The sequence below is a fragment of the Vitis riparia genome, chromosome 11 (genome assembly GCF_004353265.1).
Source record: "Vitis riparia cultivar Riparia Gloire de Montpellier isolate 1030 chromosome 11, EGFV_Vit.rip_1.0, whole genome shotgun sequence".
Classification (NCBI taxonomy): domain Eukaryota; kingdom Viridiplantae; phylum Streptophyta; class Magnoliopsida; order Vitales; family Vitaceae; genus Vitis; species Vitis riparia.
Genome location: NC_048441.1, coordinates 18,927,072 through 18,943,922, shown reverse-complemented (window position 1 = coordinate 18,943,922; position 16,851 = coordinate 18,927,072). Strand labels below are relative to the sequence as shown.

Genomic DNA, 16,851 nt, shown 5'->3' with positions numbered 1-16,851 from the left:
GACAAACTCCTATAGGAGTTTACAATCTTATTATAATTATTTTTTATAATTTTTTAAAACATTTTGAACATGTTTAAAAAATTATTAATAAAAGAAGCGGTTTCAAAACTCGTTATCAGTAAATCACGAGCAACATAAACTTCCGTGTTGACCCTAACACAAGTCAAATGCGGGTCACTCCTATTGAAGACAGCACGAGGTGTTGCATTAACATTTACACGAAAAAATTTGTCTTCAACAAAAGATCTTTTCAATTATAGAAATAATTTATATGTAAAATCTGTAAATTAAAAAAATTCCTGAGATGAGAAGATTTTTTTCATAGCACAATAATCGACATTTTATATTTAATTAAATTATTGTCATCTTAAGATTGTAATTTTAAATTTATTTTCATATTTAGTTTGAACTTAACTAAAAGTAAGCATTTTAAACGAGGCCATTACTGTATTTTTTGCATTATTAGCTCAAAAAAATGATGATACCACAAACATATTATATTGATTTTTTATGAAATCAATTTGAGTAACACCAAAATAATGATGACTGATTAAGGTTACCAAGACATGGTCAAGTCATAGAACATGATTGCTAATAGGGAAGAAGGATTAAATTACTAAAATTCACTTAATAGCATCCACTAATCCTTTAGTGGTGGGCTAAGCCTGGTGAACTCATGGTCTTAAGGCAGTCAAGAGAATCCAACCAATCAATACAAGGTAGCCAAGTTAGTGGTTAATTTTCAAAATAATCCAATCCTAACTCAAACCCCATCTTATAATGAAACCCAACTACTCACTATTTAATGATTAAGTCCATTTCCATTCACCCTCGGTTCAAATTGGGTTGGCCAACAATAATGTTTACCATTTCTATAACAACGCACTATGCACTTTGGCTCCAAGTCATTCTTGAGTTAGTTTTGAAATCTTTTCAAATGAGTTTTCTAACTTTTTAATTGAAAATGATTTTTTGATGGTTTATTTTGGAAGCATATTATTTTTCCAAACAAATTTAAAATGTTTTGAAGTTTTTTCTTTTTAGAGTGTTCTAAAAAACCAATTAAAATATAAAAAATGCTTCGAAAACGTTTACATTATCTATGAATACAGAGCATCTTCATGAATAATAAATTTAGAAAACTCTTTTTCTTATATATTTGGAGTTTTAAACAGAATTTCATATTTTATAACAAATGAGAAATGATTTTAAATTCGTCCAAAACATTTTTCAAAAATCGGATTTTCAAATGTCATCAAACATATCCCAATTATTTTCTTCACTTTTATAACATTTCTTACTAGACTTTCACAAGCAACAATGGCCGAACGTGTTAAAAATGATTAATTAATCGTAAATATAAAAGTTTTGCTAGGGTTTATCCATTGATTTTGTACCAATCACACATGGATTTGACAACTTAATCCTCATTCTCCAAAGGTCAAAACAATTAGGAGCAAATTTGAACAGATCACAACCAACCTCACCTTCCCTATGGAAATTTACCAAACATTCAAAGAATCAAAGTTTTTGAAAAAAAAAATCAAAAAAGGTTTTCTTAGCTTGGTTGACTCTACTTCTTGATCAACAAATGGGGATAACATGGAAGAAAAGTCTTGTGCAAGTGTGAAAGACAGCTCAATTCCATGTCAACGTTACCAGATACTTCTAATGTTAAACTTGGTGTCTTCAACTACTTGATTGGAAGATCTGCATGTGGTTCATATACTCAGTGGTATTTTTCAACTCTCTCAATAAGTCTCTTGGGCTGAAAAAATCTAAAAATGTAGGCATGGATGCAAGGAACATAGTATGTTGAATCAGCCCCTTAATTCGCTGTGTATGGGTCATTGGTCAATTTTCCTTTACGCGTACTAGCTCCTTCTATAGACGGGTCTTATCTACACGTACAAGTGTATTTCAAGTCATGCATGGGAGTCACGTGAGACCCACGTCATATCCAATACCCTTTTCATCAACTACACTATATGTGGAATATATACCATCATTTTGTATGTGTTTATTCAAATAATGTTTCCTTTGAGTAGTATATATGTAAAACCAAGAGCATCTTAGTAGTAGCTTACGGAAATTATAGAGATATCAATGGTTAGATTTTATGAAAATGAGGATGAAATTTTGGGAAAAAAAAAAGGATAAAATAAAAATTAATCAGAACTCATAAAAATGTTAAAAAAATTTTCAAGAAATGATAAAATAAATAATAATATGTATATTTAGGTTGTTTTATTAAAAAAAAAATAATAATAATAACAGTATATGCATGTATGATCAAAATCGTGAGATTAGATAATAATTTGCAGAATTTAAAAAATACATTTAATTCTTAATTTTAATGTATTTAAGGATATAAAAGAAATTATGATAATATATACATCTATATATTTCTTTTGTATTTAATTACAATATAAAAAATACAAAGAAAATTTTGTTACTATTCATGTTGAAGATTTGTGTCCCAACTTTTCATTTTAATTTTAAAAAGCGTTCGACCGGTTATCGAATTGGAAAAGTTACTAGTTCACGGTTCATTAGTTAAATTGACGGTCGAATCGGGGTCAAATTAGTGACGTCATAAATATATATTTTTTTATATATTATTAAAATTTAAAACTTTAATAAATAAAAATAACTTTTCTCTTCCTTTTTCAAATTTGTGGTCCCTATATCCCAATATTTTCCAGGTGAAATTTTAATCCATCATAAATATTAGGTTTTCTTATTAATGATAGTTTTAAAATTGAATTTTTAAGTTCTCATTGCAATTTTCTTAGAAGTTAATTTAAATTTGTCCTTAAAAATGAGAAGGAAAAAAAAAGTTCACATTACCTTTATATCATCTATTTTGGTCCACTAACCATAATGACTTTAAAATTGGTCTTATCAAATTCCCAAGGGGTGTGTGGAATATGACAATCACCGATATGTTACAACCTTTCAGAACTTCATGTGAATAAATAGTCCATTATCAACATCGCATTCATACATCCTCATGATCCATAGGTTCATAGATGTGTAAATTCTACATGTTTTCTTGCAATATGGTAAGTTCTCATAAAGATATTGTTTACTTTATATTTATCAATCTTAAATCCGTTTACACACTAGTCTTTTTTTAGTGTTGGAAACTTTCTCCCTCAAGTGATATAAATTTATATTGGAATACTATTCTACATAGACATTATTTGTTTAAGCTCATCAACCACTTTTTTCTCTAGGAAACATAGACTATCATATTCAACCTCCCATATAAAAATAACTTCTTCAAAACATGAAGTTAATAGGTAATGTTTTACATACATTCTCACTTGGGGATTGACTTTTAGTATCAATGTGATGATCCTTATTAATATTGTCGATTTTGAGTTCCTTTGTATCTAAATCAAATAATATCTATACAAAGTCTAGTAGATTTTATTTTTAACCAAAAATGTCATATGCCATGACAAGGATATTGCCTCTATATGGGATATTGAATGTGATATCAAGTGCCACTCTATAAGATATATAGAGCCATTTTAATGGAACACTTAGGTTTAGTGGGTCTAGGCCCATGGGAATGATATTAATTTGGGGTTTTGGATTGGATGACCTTGAGTTGGGTTGAGTTTTAAAAGCAACAAACTAGGCCCATGGGCTCCATAAGCCTGGTGTGACCATATGATTGGGCCCAATCAGATTGGAATCTTGGCCATCACACTCATTGGCCCCACACCAGATCCCAAAACCCTCATCTTTATTAAAATGTGACAAGGACCCATTTGACATTAATGTCATACATAGCCCCACACCATTGCAAATGAGGATTGAACATTGACACATATTAGAATAGAACACCACAAAAATCAAATGGCTTTAGGCCATTCAACCAAATCTAATTCTTCAAGGAAAACTACGTATGGGGTCATTACATTGCTTGGTCTCCATATAAAGAAAATGAAAAAAAAAAAAGTGATAACCAATCAAACGAATCCACTTGGACTCTCACTTTTTTATTTGAATTTTTTTATACTTTTATTTAATTATTTGAATTTACGGTTCAAATTTGAAGTTTGATCAATACCTAATCGATACATATTCAATACTTTTAATATTTTCTATGTACTTGATGTGAGAGTTTTTGTATGTTATCTATCCGGCCAATCTAGATTTTTCCTCCCTTAGAATTTGACATGATATTAACCAACCACACACCAAGTCCTACAACAATCCAAAATCATTTTGTTTTACATCAAGATATTAACCACACACTTTTGAAATACAAAATCATTTTGCTTTCTACCATGAAAAAAGGTTGGCCAATAATTATCAAGAAAGCGCAATACAAATAAATACCCTTTTGTCACCCCTTCCATCATATGGTTTGTCCTTTACCTAATAATAACAATAATGGAGGCAGAACTAGTATGACTGTCCTCTTCCAAATCACATAGGGACAGAATCATATAATAGTTAGGAACACATGGCTGTTGAAGAGCCCCACCCCTTTTTATCATCAAATGTGTCCACTCAATTTATGTATCATCATATCTTTTTCTTGTATTTCTAGAAATAATTATTCATTGGCTCAACTTTTGCAAGTCTTTTTCTTTTGGGGTTATGGGTCTAGTCTATCTTGTCATCGAGAGTATCTTATATTCATTATTATTCATTGAAAAAAAAAAAAAAAAAACCTTCCCAATAGAAACGGATCCAAATAAGACCCGAGACACCTAATTTCTACTTCTTATAAGGGAAATCGAACTCTTCTACCAATCGGGTTAAAACATACGTCAATTGTAGTTGGCAAATTTTACATATCCTTTAAAAGTTGCCCCTTAAACTAAAATTCTGGTTTTGTCACTGTTGCTCATAAAATAATAATAATAATAATAATAATTGTTAAGTTTTGTTTTACCCTATTTTTATTTTTTGCTTGGAGATTGAATGCAAATAAGAAAAATTGATAAGGATTTATTTGAAATTCTTATCAAATTTAACTCAAAAATTAAATGATTAGGAAATAAATTATTTATATGACAAGGAGAGTAAGGGATAACAATATTCTTAAAATGTATCTATCATATAAGTAAAATAGTCTAAAAAGAAAAAATAATGAAAGATTTTGATGACTTACTTTATTGATTTATTTATTAATATTTTTGTTTTATTTTTGTCACCTTTTAAGAAATTTGTTTATAATGACTTTTTTTTTTATTGAATAATTCCCACCAAAATCAAAAATCAAATAAGCAATTTCCCTTTTTTTTATTAATATCTTGGTATAATAAAAGGCTGTATTTTGTTTTTAACAAAAAAAAAAAAAGTTTTATTGCTTTTTTTTTCCTTCTAAAAAACAAGAGAGTGAGGTGTACCTGTACCGGCACCAACCGTTATAACAGTCCAGTGCCGTGGTCGTTACAAACTGAGAATTCCACGTCATCAGCTACGTAAGCAAGAAACAATGGCATAGGCCCACTAGCAGCCAATAAAAGAAAGGTAACGCTGTCGATTCGATAGTTCACGAACCAATCTCCTCCTTTAAAGCCCAATCCAATCCCCCGACGGCCCAAAAACTCCGGAAGTAAGAAAAATGGCTCGGCTCTCCGTCGTCGCCGCCGTCCTGATCCTGCTCTGCGCCGTCGCTGCCGGGGAGGCTGACCATCATTTCCGATCAAGCTTCGATGAAGAGAACCCAATTAGACTGGTATCGGACAGCATACGCGACTTGGAATCGTCCGTCCTCCGGCTGATCGGCGACACGCGTCACGCTCACTCCTTCGCGAGCTTCGCTCACAGGTTGGTTTTCTCTGTTCTCGGCGGCCGATCCTTGTGAATCAGACTTTTGTAGATAGGATCTCTCAGTTTTGGTTTTTTAGTTCAACTGACAAAGTGACCGGGGGTGCACTTTCAGGTATGGGAAGAGTTACAAGACGGTGGACGAGATTAAGCTGAGATTCGAGATTTTCTCGGAGAATTTGAAACTCATCAGATCCACTAACAGAAAGGGCTTGCCTTATACTCTAGCTGTTAATCGTAAGTTTCTTCCTTTTCTTTCTTTTTTCTTAAGCTGGATTCAGCCGTCCGATCGGACGGTTCCGCTGACCTCCGGGCGGTGGGTAGATGCGATTGTAGAGGATATTGTATATTGCTGACCTTTTAGAGCGGTTGGGTTATATCCAATCATAGCCTGACATGTTAGCAAAATTCCTAGGGAAATTCGCTTTCGATGGTTACTTTTGTAGATCAATTTGATGTTTGGTTGGTGGAATTTAATGTTTGCTTTGTGGGAAAAAGAAAAGTCGATGAAAAATTCTGACAGGTGTTGGTTGTTGTTTTGGTGTCCAAAACACGGTCTTTGGCTCTATTATCAATTGACTGTACTGTTTCCTGGAATTCAAAATAATGCAAAACATGAGATGCGAGTAGCATTTTCCATAGCAAAAAGTAGCTTTGTACGATTCCAAATGGACTGGTTGAATAAGTTCACTCAATCATGTGGATTTTGTTCAGAAGAATTTTTTACTTTTGAATCAAACAGAAAGTAGTGTAAGTAGGAAGATGAAATGAATACCCTGAGGTTGAGAGAGTAGCCCACCATCAATTTACTTTTCTGCAAAGAAGTAACCCAATTCTTCTGGTAATTGTTTGATACACAGAGTTCGCTGATTGGACCTGGGAAGAGTTCCGCAGACACAGGTTGGGAGCTGCTCAGAACTGCTCTGCCACCTTGAAGGGCAATCACAAGCTAACTGATGTTATCCTTCCTGAGACGGTAATAGTAGTGAGAAATTAATTAGTGTTTGGCATTTGATTTTTGAGTTTTAGCAAAAATTTCTGTTCGGATGCTCTAGTCCATGCAATCAAATGATTGATCAACATACTCTAGTTGGAGGTGAAAGACCATTTTAATATTACAATTTTCTGAAGTTACAAACCCTCAAGGGCAAGCATAATAGTACCTTGAATGTATAGAACATCTATCCCTATCTGTGATAGGTTTTAACTTCTGAATTTAATGAAGATTTGTGATTCAATTTTATGTTTGGGAATGGTGTTAAATGTAAAGGATAATTATCATATTTTTGAAAATTTTAATTAAATAAATAATTTTCCCATGTCGATTTTAGTATTCCTTATTCTTCAGAAGACAGATAAGTTATGTTGATATTCAAATACTCTTAAAAGTTGCATTTGACGTTTGAATCCTGTTTTTAGTATTTGAGAAGGTCTTCTAAACAGGGCTTATATCTTCTGTTTAGCTGATATAACTTAGGGAAATTTTTTATGTGAGTACAATCTCATAATAGTGTTTCTGTGTTGACATCTGCAGAAAGATTGGAGAGAAGATGGCATAGTCAGCCCGATCAAAGATCAAGGTCACTGTGGATCTTGCTGGACTTTCAGGTGAGCTTGAGTTAAGATTAGAATATGCAATTTACTGAGATAAGGCACTAAACCATTACTCTGATCATGATCTAAATCTTGAATGCTTGTCTACTGCAGCACCACTGGAGCTCTAGAGGCAGCTTACGCTCAGGCATTTGGGAAGGGGATCTCTCTGTCTGAGCAGCAGCTTGTGGACTGTGCCGGAGCTTTCAATAACTTTGGATGCCACGGGGGATTGCCATCCCAAGCTTTTGAGTACATCAAATACAATGGTGGCCTTGATACTGAGGAAGCATATCCTTACACTGGACTAGATGGCACCTGCAAATTTTCTTCAGAAAATATTGGTGTTCAAGTTCTCGACTCTGTGAATATTACCCTGGTAAGTTTCATGAACAATTTTCTTCTACTTCTCTTATTGCATGTACTTGATACAATAAAATAAGAGAAATACTCCTGTCTATGTAGAGCTAGCAGAACTGGATCCTGATTTTCCAACATATCCGAATTTCCCATTTTTTTTCAGGGTTGGATTTGCCACTATCACCTTAATAGATTCAATCTACCTGATCAAATTTAACCTGAAACCCAAACCATTGCTTACTCCCAATGCTTCCATCTTCTTTGTACTGTTCATTCCTAACTCAGTCTAATATAAAACAAGTAGTTTTGCTGATCAAATTTCATCAATTTCATTTTTTGCATTTGTTAACTAGATCATCTCAATTTCCCACTCCACCCCAATATTGGAATAGGGTGCAGTCTCATTTACATTTACACTAGAAACACAACAGCACTTAACTAATAGGCCCATTATGCAGGAGTTAAAAGTTTTCTTCAGATGCTCTACCCTTCTGTCTTCTAATTTAAAAGATGAATGCAGGGTGCTGAAGATGAGTTAAAGCATGCAGTTGCATTTGTTCGTCCAGTGAGTGTGGCATTTGAGGTGGTCCATGATTTCCGATTTTACAAGAAAGGAGTTTACACAAGTGGAACTTGTGGCAGCACTCCCATGGTGAGTTTTTCTCATTGGAAATATGATATTTTCTATACCCTATCGGGTGAACATCCCCAAAACATTGTGTTTATCAAATAGGAAAAGTTTGGTAGATTTTAATTGAGATTCATGAAGCATTCATTTCTAATGCAAGAACAATACTAAGAGCCTTATATAGATTTCTAGAAAGTAAGTAATTCAAAGTAGTTGTAGGTTTGAGCGGCATCTCATGGTCACCTCATTTTTTCGATCTGTTTGTTTTGTGTTGTATCAAAATGTATGCACATGAAGACATATTACCCAATCATGGGTACTTATACATGTTCTTTGACATCAGACCCTCTGTGCCCTATAGAGAGAGATGATGTGGTATCGTTCTTTCAGACATTAATGAATTTTATTTGGCAGGATGTGAACCATGCTGTTCTTGCAGTCGGGTATGGAGTTGAAGATGGTGTAGCATACTGGCTCATCAAGAACTCATGGGGAGAAAACTGGGGCGACAATGGCTACTTCAAAATGGAGTTGGGCAAGAATATGTGTGGTAAGTTTCCACGCGTAGACTAGACTGTTTAATGCTTTCAAATGATTGCTTCTTAGCATCCTTGAAGGTTAATTAAGCCATCCATAAAGTTAGAACCTGAAACTGAAACTGATGATTTCGTTGCAGGTGTGGCAACTTGCTCATCATATCCCGTTGTTGCTTAAGCTGGTGGGCTCTTTCGAGGTTGTAGATTTGAATTGTTATTGTTCATATCTGAGGTGAGGAGGGGAAGGGTCAGTACACTGATGAAGATGCAAGCTTTTATGTACAAAATAAAGCCAAAGCATTTGCCCTCTATAAATGGTGGCTATGATGTACTCAACAAACACCCTTGTAATTTTCTATCTATGGTGGTGTGTTAGTTATCAATACATTTCCTTTGGTATTTAGTTTTTACTCCATTCTCTCCTTCCCTTCGCACTAAAAACCTATGCTGTGCATTGTTGAAATTGGCTTATAAATGTCAATCTTTAATTATACGGTTAAAAAAATGTCATATGGCCCTAACAGTTACTCCCATCCACGGATGTCCTCAAAAGAACCTGGTACATTTGTTTCTTGTTATCACCTCAGTTAGCAGGACTTTATTACCACCATAAAGATCAAGTCGTGGCCTATGAAGCAACAGCTGTCTTATTTTGTCGGGACTGACTATAATACAAAGTGTACTTTTCAGTAGGATTTAGCACCCATTAGGTGATGGTGATGTTATTAAGCATATATTTTCAAGTTCATTATTTACACCCAACACCTTGATTCCAGTTGCCTAAATCTTACCATACACATTCAACTTAAATCTCTTGTTAAATAGATACTACTATCCTATCTTGGCATTTTGCTTACCATACACATTCAACTTAATCTTTTGTTCAATAGATACTACTATTGAAACACTAGTTTGGAGCTTCTGGGTCAAGCAAGCAAATTTAAACCTAAAACCTGTATCATAGCCTCCATAAGGAACCTTTATTTTCACCTGTATCATAGCCTACAAAAGGAACCTGTTTTTTCTTTTTATTTTCCCGCTTCTTTCCAAAATTACAAATGATTCTCAGCATTTATAGGAAAGAGGTATCAGCATGAATTACATGTTGAATGGGGTGAATGAAGCAAAGAAGCTGTATCGCTTTATTGATCCATGTATATGACTTCAATTTTGAAAATCCAAGTTACATGGAACATCGCCCTGTCTGCATAATGACCTCTAGCCATCATCTGAGTTTCTTTCCTACAATCAAACCAGAAAACAGCTTTCCCTTGAGTTTTTTCCATGGCCTCCAGACCTGTGAACTCGAGCATTTATGATGTTCCCATGACAAGATCAGATCAGATCAGACAAACATGCCTTCAATCTTGGATCATACCCTAAACCAGGGATGGTGGGCAAGGACTGAATACCGTTCAGGGGGGCTCCAATATCTGGAATGCATTAGCTCCAACCTGCAAATCCAAATGAAGGGAACAAAGCCATTAAAATGCAGAATTGAAAAGGAAACAGTACGATTCTAATTCAACCTTATAGGTAAGGGAGTTAAAAGTGGGATGTCATCTACAGATATGGTCATGTTCTTTGATGCTCCAACATGCACCCATCTAAGCCTGATCAGTACCTTCAGTCATAATTTTTTCTGCACAAGTTCAAATAATAAAATGGAGATGGGCCTTGGTTTCAGTTCAATATTTTAATACAAAATTAAGAAAGTTGAGGTAAATGCATAGATTTTCTTCAGTTTTGGCATGTTTTCATTTTCGTTTTCTTTCCCCTTTCCTTGCTTCCCAGACCCATCCAGGTTGATTTATTACATCCCTGAACCTGAACACGGTGAAACACATATCTGATGCTTCCCATGGGTGCGCTGCTTTTATACAGTGCTTGTCCTGAACATGATTTCTTGTTATAATTTATACAGAGTTAAATGTAACTTTTACATGCATTTTTCCAGCAGTATATTGTAGAGAGATTGACCCTCATTGCAAGTGGCAAGTGGCAAACTGGCAAGACCGGGAAAGTGATTTGTCAGTCCATCAACAGTGGACATAAACTGTTTTCGCAGAAACAAATCAATGAACCAAAATCACAAACGGAAACCTATAGATTTAGAGAGCAAACATTGCCAGTTTGTGAATTTTGGCAACTAGACAATCTGTATAAGTGGCAGTGAATCGGGTAATATGTCATCACAAAGCAAGCACTCATTCTAGATGCTTTTAAGATATATAATTGTTTTTTCATCTCCCCCATTACAATTTGAATGTAATCAGATCCTAATGTTGGTTCCAGAACAGTACTACGGAAAGAGCAAAATAACTTTCTCATGGTTGGTTTTATTACAAAAGATATAGAAAGAAAATCTAATATAATTAAAATAGTTAAAAAGTTATGCATTTTCAAATTATTTAATCCCAATATAGAAGAGATAAAATAAATTAGAGTTTGAAGTAGCATATAAAAATGATTTATTGACTTTAAATCTATTTTTTATTTCTCTTCATTTTTTATTTTCTTCTATTTTTCCTCTCTATTTTCTTTCCCTTGCATTTTCCCTCTAATTTTCCTGTAACCAAACATAGCCTTAAAGAAGGTGTATGTATTTTCAATATAATGTCCCAAAATACATACGCATCATAATAGAAATTGCCAACACGCGCAAGATGAGCACAGTGCATTCAACAATTGATTAGTTACAAATAAATGCCTAATTAAGAAATAGAATTACTTAAAAATTTCAGAAGAAATTAAAGGTTAATACTAGGAAACTTGCAGCAGAAAGAAACATGAATACAAGGTCAAGAAAATCAGCATTAATTTGGAAGAATGTTAAATTCAAAAGCTAGTGTAGATTTATGGACAAAGTACTTACCGGTTACTAACTGATTTCCACCATGGCTGAATATGTTTTATTTCATATTTGCACATGACGGAGAAGGACCTCTTGCACCAGGTCCATGACACTACGTGTCCTTCCTTAGCAGCCCATTTGTTAAACAGCCACTGGAATATCTGTGTTTGTCCTTAATGGAACATTCCTTTTCAAAGACTTCAAACCCAAGTTGAAATCCTCTGATGCTATTTGCATAATCCTATAGGCTTCATTAGGCATTCCAGCCTTCAAAAGACAAGATATTAAAGATGTCATTGTAATGGAATCCGGAGCACAACCAGTTCCCAACATCCGATTAAAAATGCTGATTGCTTCTGACAATCTCCCTTTCATGCAATGCCCAATAATTAGAATAGTAAATGTTATTTTATCAGGTTTACATCTCTTCTCCTCCATCTCTGCCAGAATCACATTCGCCTCATCTACATTCCCAGCCTTGCAAAACCCATCAATCACAGGGTTGTACATAAACGGTTGAGCAACAATATGCCTCCACTTCAAGTCCCTCAAGAAGCCACGAGCCTCATGCAATCTGTTCTCCTTGCACAAGGCATTGATAAGAATAGCGAAAGTATACTCATTTGGAGACAAATTTCTGGCATTCAGTTCATGCCAGAGCTTCAAACTCCGCTCCACTTTCCCTGTTCGACAATGACCATCAATCAGGGAAGTGAAAGTGATAATATCCGGAGGGCAACCAAGAAGAAGCATCTCCTCATACATATTCTCAGCTGAAACCATGTCTCCAACCTTGCCGAAACCATTGATAAGAATGTTAAAAGTAAATGCATTGGGCTTGATACCAGAGCTAATCATGTTATTAAAAAGAATAGAAGCTTTCTCCATCTTACCCAACTTGCAATAACCTGATATAATTGATGTATAGGTTACAACATCGGGTGACAAATCATTCTTCGATAACAATTCCTTCAATAAATCATGCCCTCTATCCACCTCATTAACCCTACAAAATCCATTTATAAGAGTATTATAGGTAATAACATCAGGAGAACAACCAAAACCTCCCATTTCATTGAATAACTCAAAAGCCTTATCAACCTTCCCAATTCTACACAAACCTCGAATTAAAATATTAAAACTGCAAGAATCAAAAGGACCATGTAAACCCATTTGCTCTCTAAAGAAGCAAACAGCCTCATCCACTTGATTCCCTCTAACTAACTGATTCAATAACTTATTATACACAACCAAACTGAACTCAACTCCATCAACCCATGTCCTGGCAATGTTGAACTTGCCCGCATCAGTTGCCGAGGACACCAAAAACCCTAAAACCGAAGCATCAGGTGAATGCCCATCAATGTTCATACAATCATAAACAGCTTTCGCAGATTCATGGAGACCCATTTCAGAAAGAGACCTCAATAGAAAACTATAAGTCCTGAAAGAATGACAGAGATTCAAATTCACCCTACTGAGCTGGAAAAACTTCAAGGCTAATTCTGGATTGTTCAGACCTCGAACAACCTCAAAAGCAATAGACGGGGTCAATGTCTTACTGAAATAATCCAAACAAGCATCAAGCGAGTGTGTACGGACGCATAGCGTGCATATAACCTTAACAATCCAATTCTCTGGGTTTTGAATTACCTCGGGCCGATTGCGAGAGATTCCAACGGCGTGCTCGTGGAACTGGGCTATGGCGATCTTGGAGGCCCGAACCCTCGAGGGACGAGTAATGAAGAGGAGGAGGGTCATCTGCAACGCCACGCCATCACAGGGCTGAGTCTGGTGGGCACAAAGAAGACATAAAGATATGTTATTTGCTCCGCGATTTTCAGATTGTTTCTTCATGGAAAGAGCAGTGGCGTGGACGAAGCTGATATAGAAAAACCCATATGCAGATTGTGCCGAGGAGCGATCGAGATGAAGGGTTTCGTGGCGAGGGTCAGCATCAGCATCTATGAATGCGCTAGGGTTTTCCCACCCTCTGCAAGGCTTCTTCGTTTGTTATACTTCTGGGCTCTGATTTTCTGGTTCTTGGGCTTCTGGCCCATTTAAATAATCACATTCAAATGGCCTCCTTCGGCACCTACAGGCCCGATTCCTCAATGTGGCCGGCCCAACTTGGTAGAATATAACAAAAAAAATAAAGAATTAATTGTTAAAAATCAACGAAAACTAACCCATTTTTACATAAATACCATTTTTCATTTCAAGTATTTAGATATAACTTTTATAAAATAAAATTATTTTTACAAGAAAAAAATAAGGATATTTTCGTTAAAAGGAGGATAAAAAAAAAAGATGCAAGGTTAAATTTTTTAATTTGGATTTTTAATCAAATAACTCAAAAATAAAAATTAACACTTTTAAACTTTTACCTTTTAAGTCTTAAAGCAAATTAAAGATTGAAAAATATATATACATTTAATTTTTTTATTAAAATATAATTGCCTTCAAAAAATTAAGTTAAAAAGCAAACAATTTAAATTGCTTTAAGATTTATGGTAGTAATTTTTTTTTTAAATATCTCAATTCTTTTAAACAATTTTAAAAAATCATACTTTTTTAATACAAGCCTTTAAGAGTTTTAATATTTTATATAAAAATTAGAATTAATTGTTAAAAGACATGAAACAATCTCTAAAATTTATAAATCTAACATCTCTCATGCTTTTATTTGAAAATTAGTTTATTTTTTACATAAATGTCTTTCACCATTTCAAATATTTATATATAGGTTTTAGAAAAAAAAATTATTTTTTAAAGAAAAAATGATGTCATTTTTGTCAAAAATATGGCAAAAATTGAAGGAGAGTTAGATTTCCAAATTCAGATTCAATAACCCTTTTAATCAAATAACCCTAACCATTGCTATTATTATTATTATTATTATTATTATTATTATTTTAAAAAACAACAGTTTTTTATTTTTAAAAATAGAAGATAATAATAGCCTTTACATAAAATATAATAACTCTAATTAAAAACTAAATTTAAAAATTTAAATATGAGGTAGTAAAAAAAATTAATATATTAATTTCTTAAACCGTTTTTAAAAATCATTTTTTATATATAAGTTTGAAAGAATTTTTATATTTTAGATAAGAGTTATTATAATTTTTTATTTTTAAAAGCATAAAAGAAAAGTGTGTCCAGAGGACACCTAGTGGTTGAGGTTAAATTTGCAAATTTTCAAACATTCTCCATAATTTTCAATCTTCTTTCATTTATTAGTCATTGAAAAAACAAAGTCATATTGAATGAATATGTTGCTAAGGAAGAAACCTTGTCTTTTATGAAAACAAACTTCAATTAAAGCATGTAGCTTATTTAATTTGTAGATTTTGCCTTACTGCAATATTTTATCCCACCATCTCTCTCCTTGATCAATCCCGGAAACTGCTAATCTTTATTAATGTAATAAATTAAGATGTAACATTACATAAACACTCTTAATTTTTTTTTTTTAGAATTTAGATAATCGGATTAAATACCGGATAAACAGGTTGCTTATTAGGATAGAAGAGTCCAAAATTTTGCTCCGTGGCAGCACCGGGCTTTAGATTCTCATTGAACATCGCAAAAATATATCCATCTATCTTAGCATCAGGCCTCTTTGGTGTCCCATTGGCGTTGAGATGTGCCAAGAAATTCCTGTTATAAGTCCCTGCAATCTCTGGGGTGGTAACGTTCCCTTTCCCAGCAGACGGCCAACCACTCTCAGTCACTACAACACCCACCGTACTCCCGCCCGCTTTCTCCATTGCCGAGTAAAAGGCATCCACCATCGCATCAAACAGGTTAGAATACCCCAGTGGCCCATCTTGAACCACCGTGCCATTGGCCCTAAACACTGCATAATCCAAGAGTACGTTTGCTGGGTCTCCTACATATCCATAGTAAGGATACACATTGATCATTAGGGGTGAGCCCTGCGCTGATAAAACCCCCAGAATGGCCCTCATCACACCATCAACCTCCTTTGAAAACTGCCCTGCTGAAGGGGGGAATGAGGTTCCCAATACGGTCAGTGGCACCGCAGTACTAACCTTGATACCACCTACATTTTTGCTACTTAGAATTGTTTGTATATTCTTCATTGCTCCAGCAATTGTGCTTCCATCCCCTCCTGGTATCACCTCATTGCCGACGGCAATATACAAGAAGTTAACATCATTCAGATATGGTGCCAGATTGGTGTCAAACCATTGCTGGGCAGCAGCTTGGCTTGATGCAATGTTGGGTATGTCTGTATTCGGAACGCCCAGTATGACTCCAATACCGGACCCTTTAAGAGCTTCAAGGGCTGAGGGATTAGGGTCAAATAGCCTCATGCTTTGAATCCCGTAATGTTTGTAGAGTGCCACCACCTCTTTTGGTGGTGGGAGGTTGTCTCCATGGAGGCCATAGCAAACACCTACATCTGCCGCTGCTCTACTGCAAATTATGCTGCACACAGCCAATGCAATCCATAAGGGAGCCATCTCTTTCAACTGTAATCAATACTTACAAAACCAATTTATCTGGATGAGAATGGATATCTATTTGGTGTTCAATACTTCAATCTTGTCTCCTAATAATTTTTTTCCATGAATATTAAAATATAATGGGAAAATATTGATTTATTTTACCATTTTGTCGACATTGTCCTTTGTGATATTGGAAATAGTTTTAAAGTGCATCCACTAGATTTGGAAACTATTGTGAAAAGGGAAAAAAAAAAGTATAAAAAATGTAAGGAAAAATATTAAAGAAAGTAAGAGAATATATATATTCCATTTTCCTTAGAAAAAATTGAGGAAAGTTTGAAAAAAAAAAGTATTTTCCAATATTTTAATTTTCTTTCCTTTTATTTTCTATTAAATAAATAAATAAAAGAAAGAGAAAATTAAAAAAAAAAAAAACTTTTTATCTTATTTTTTTTGCTTAAAATTTTCAGGAGCTAAAGGTATGATATTTTATTACAATGGATATTGAGAGACCTAATCACATGTGATATAAAAATTAATGGAACTTGATAAATATAGATTTTAAAAGGCTTGAGAGATAAGCATAAAAACACTAAGTATGAC

At 34.2% G+C, this 16,851-nt stretch overlaps 3 protein-coding genes across 3 annotated transcripts; 1 reads left to right on the top strand and 2 right to left on the bottom strand.

Moving 5' to 3' along the window:
• Positions 1 to 5,536: 5,536 nt before the first annotated feature.
• LOC117925012 (thiol protease aleurain-like) lies at positions 5,537 to 9,326 on the top strand. Its single transcript, XM_034843801.1, has 8 exons — positions 5,537 to 5,799; positions 5,915 to 6,036; positions 6,660 to 6,775; positions 7,334 to 7,407; positions 7,507 to 7,771; positions 8,273 to 8,404; positions 8,795 to 8,930; positions 9,057 to 9,326. Exons 1-8 carry the CDS (start codon positions 5,594 to 5,596, stop codon positions 9,092 to 9,094), a joined length of 1,089 nt encoding a protein of 362 aa, XP_034699692.1. The 5' UTR covers positions 5,537 to 5,593; the 3' UTR covers positions 9,095 to 9,326.
• Positions 9,327 to 9,916: 590 nt separating this feature from the next.
• On the bottom strand, positions 9,917 to 13,750 carry LOC117925011 (pentatricopeptide repeat-containing protein At2g06000). The gene is made up of 2 exons (XM_034843800.1): positions 11,792 to 13,750; positions 9,917 to 10,370 (listed from the first exon to the last, which is right to left on the bottom strand). Exon 1 carries the CDS (start codon positions 13,625 to 13,627, stop codon positions 11,912 to 11,914), a length of 1,716 nt encoding a protein of 571 aa, XP_034699691.1. The 5' UTR covers positions 13,628 to 13,750; the 3' UTR covers positions 9,917 to 10,370; positions 11,792 to 11,911.
• A 1,502-nt stretch (positions 13,751 to 15,252) lies between these two features.
• On the bottom strand, positions 15,253 to 16,263 carry LOC117924843 (glucan endo-1,3-beta-glucosidase-like). Its single transcript, XM_034843547.1, has one exon. The coding sequence runs from the start codon at positions 16,261 to 16,263 to the stop codon at positions 15,253 to 15,255; it is 1,011 nt and encodes a 336-aa protein (XP_034699438.1).
• Positions 16,264 to 16,851: the final 588 nt, after the last annotated feature.

Coding starts and splice junctions, on each gene's coding strand:
- LOC117925012 (XM_034843801.1), top strand. CDS start 5,594: ATGGCTCGGCTCTCCGTCGTCGCCGCCGTCCTGATCCTGCTCTGCGCC. Junction 6,776..7,333: donor ATGTTATCCTTCCTGAGACG/GTAATAGTAGTG, acceptor TGACATCTGCAG/AAAGATTGGAGAGAAGATGG. Junction 7,772..8,272: donor ACTCTGTGAATATTACCCTG/GTAAGTTTCATG, acceptor AGATGAATGCAG/GGTGCTGAAGATGAGTTAAA.
- LOC117925011 (XM_034843800.1), bottom strand. CDS start 13,627: ATGAAGAAACAATCTGAAAATCGCGGAGCAAATAACATATCTTTATGT.
- LOC117924843 (XM_034843547.1), bottom strand. CDS start 16,263: ATGGCTCCCTTATGGATTGCATTGGCTGTGTGCAGCATAATTTGCAGT.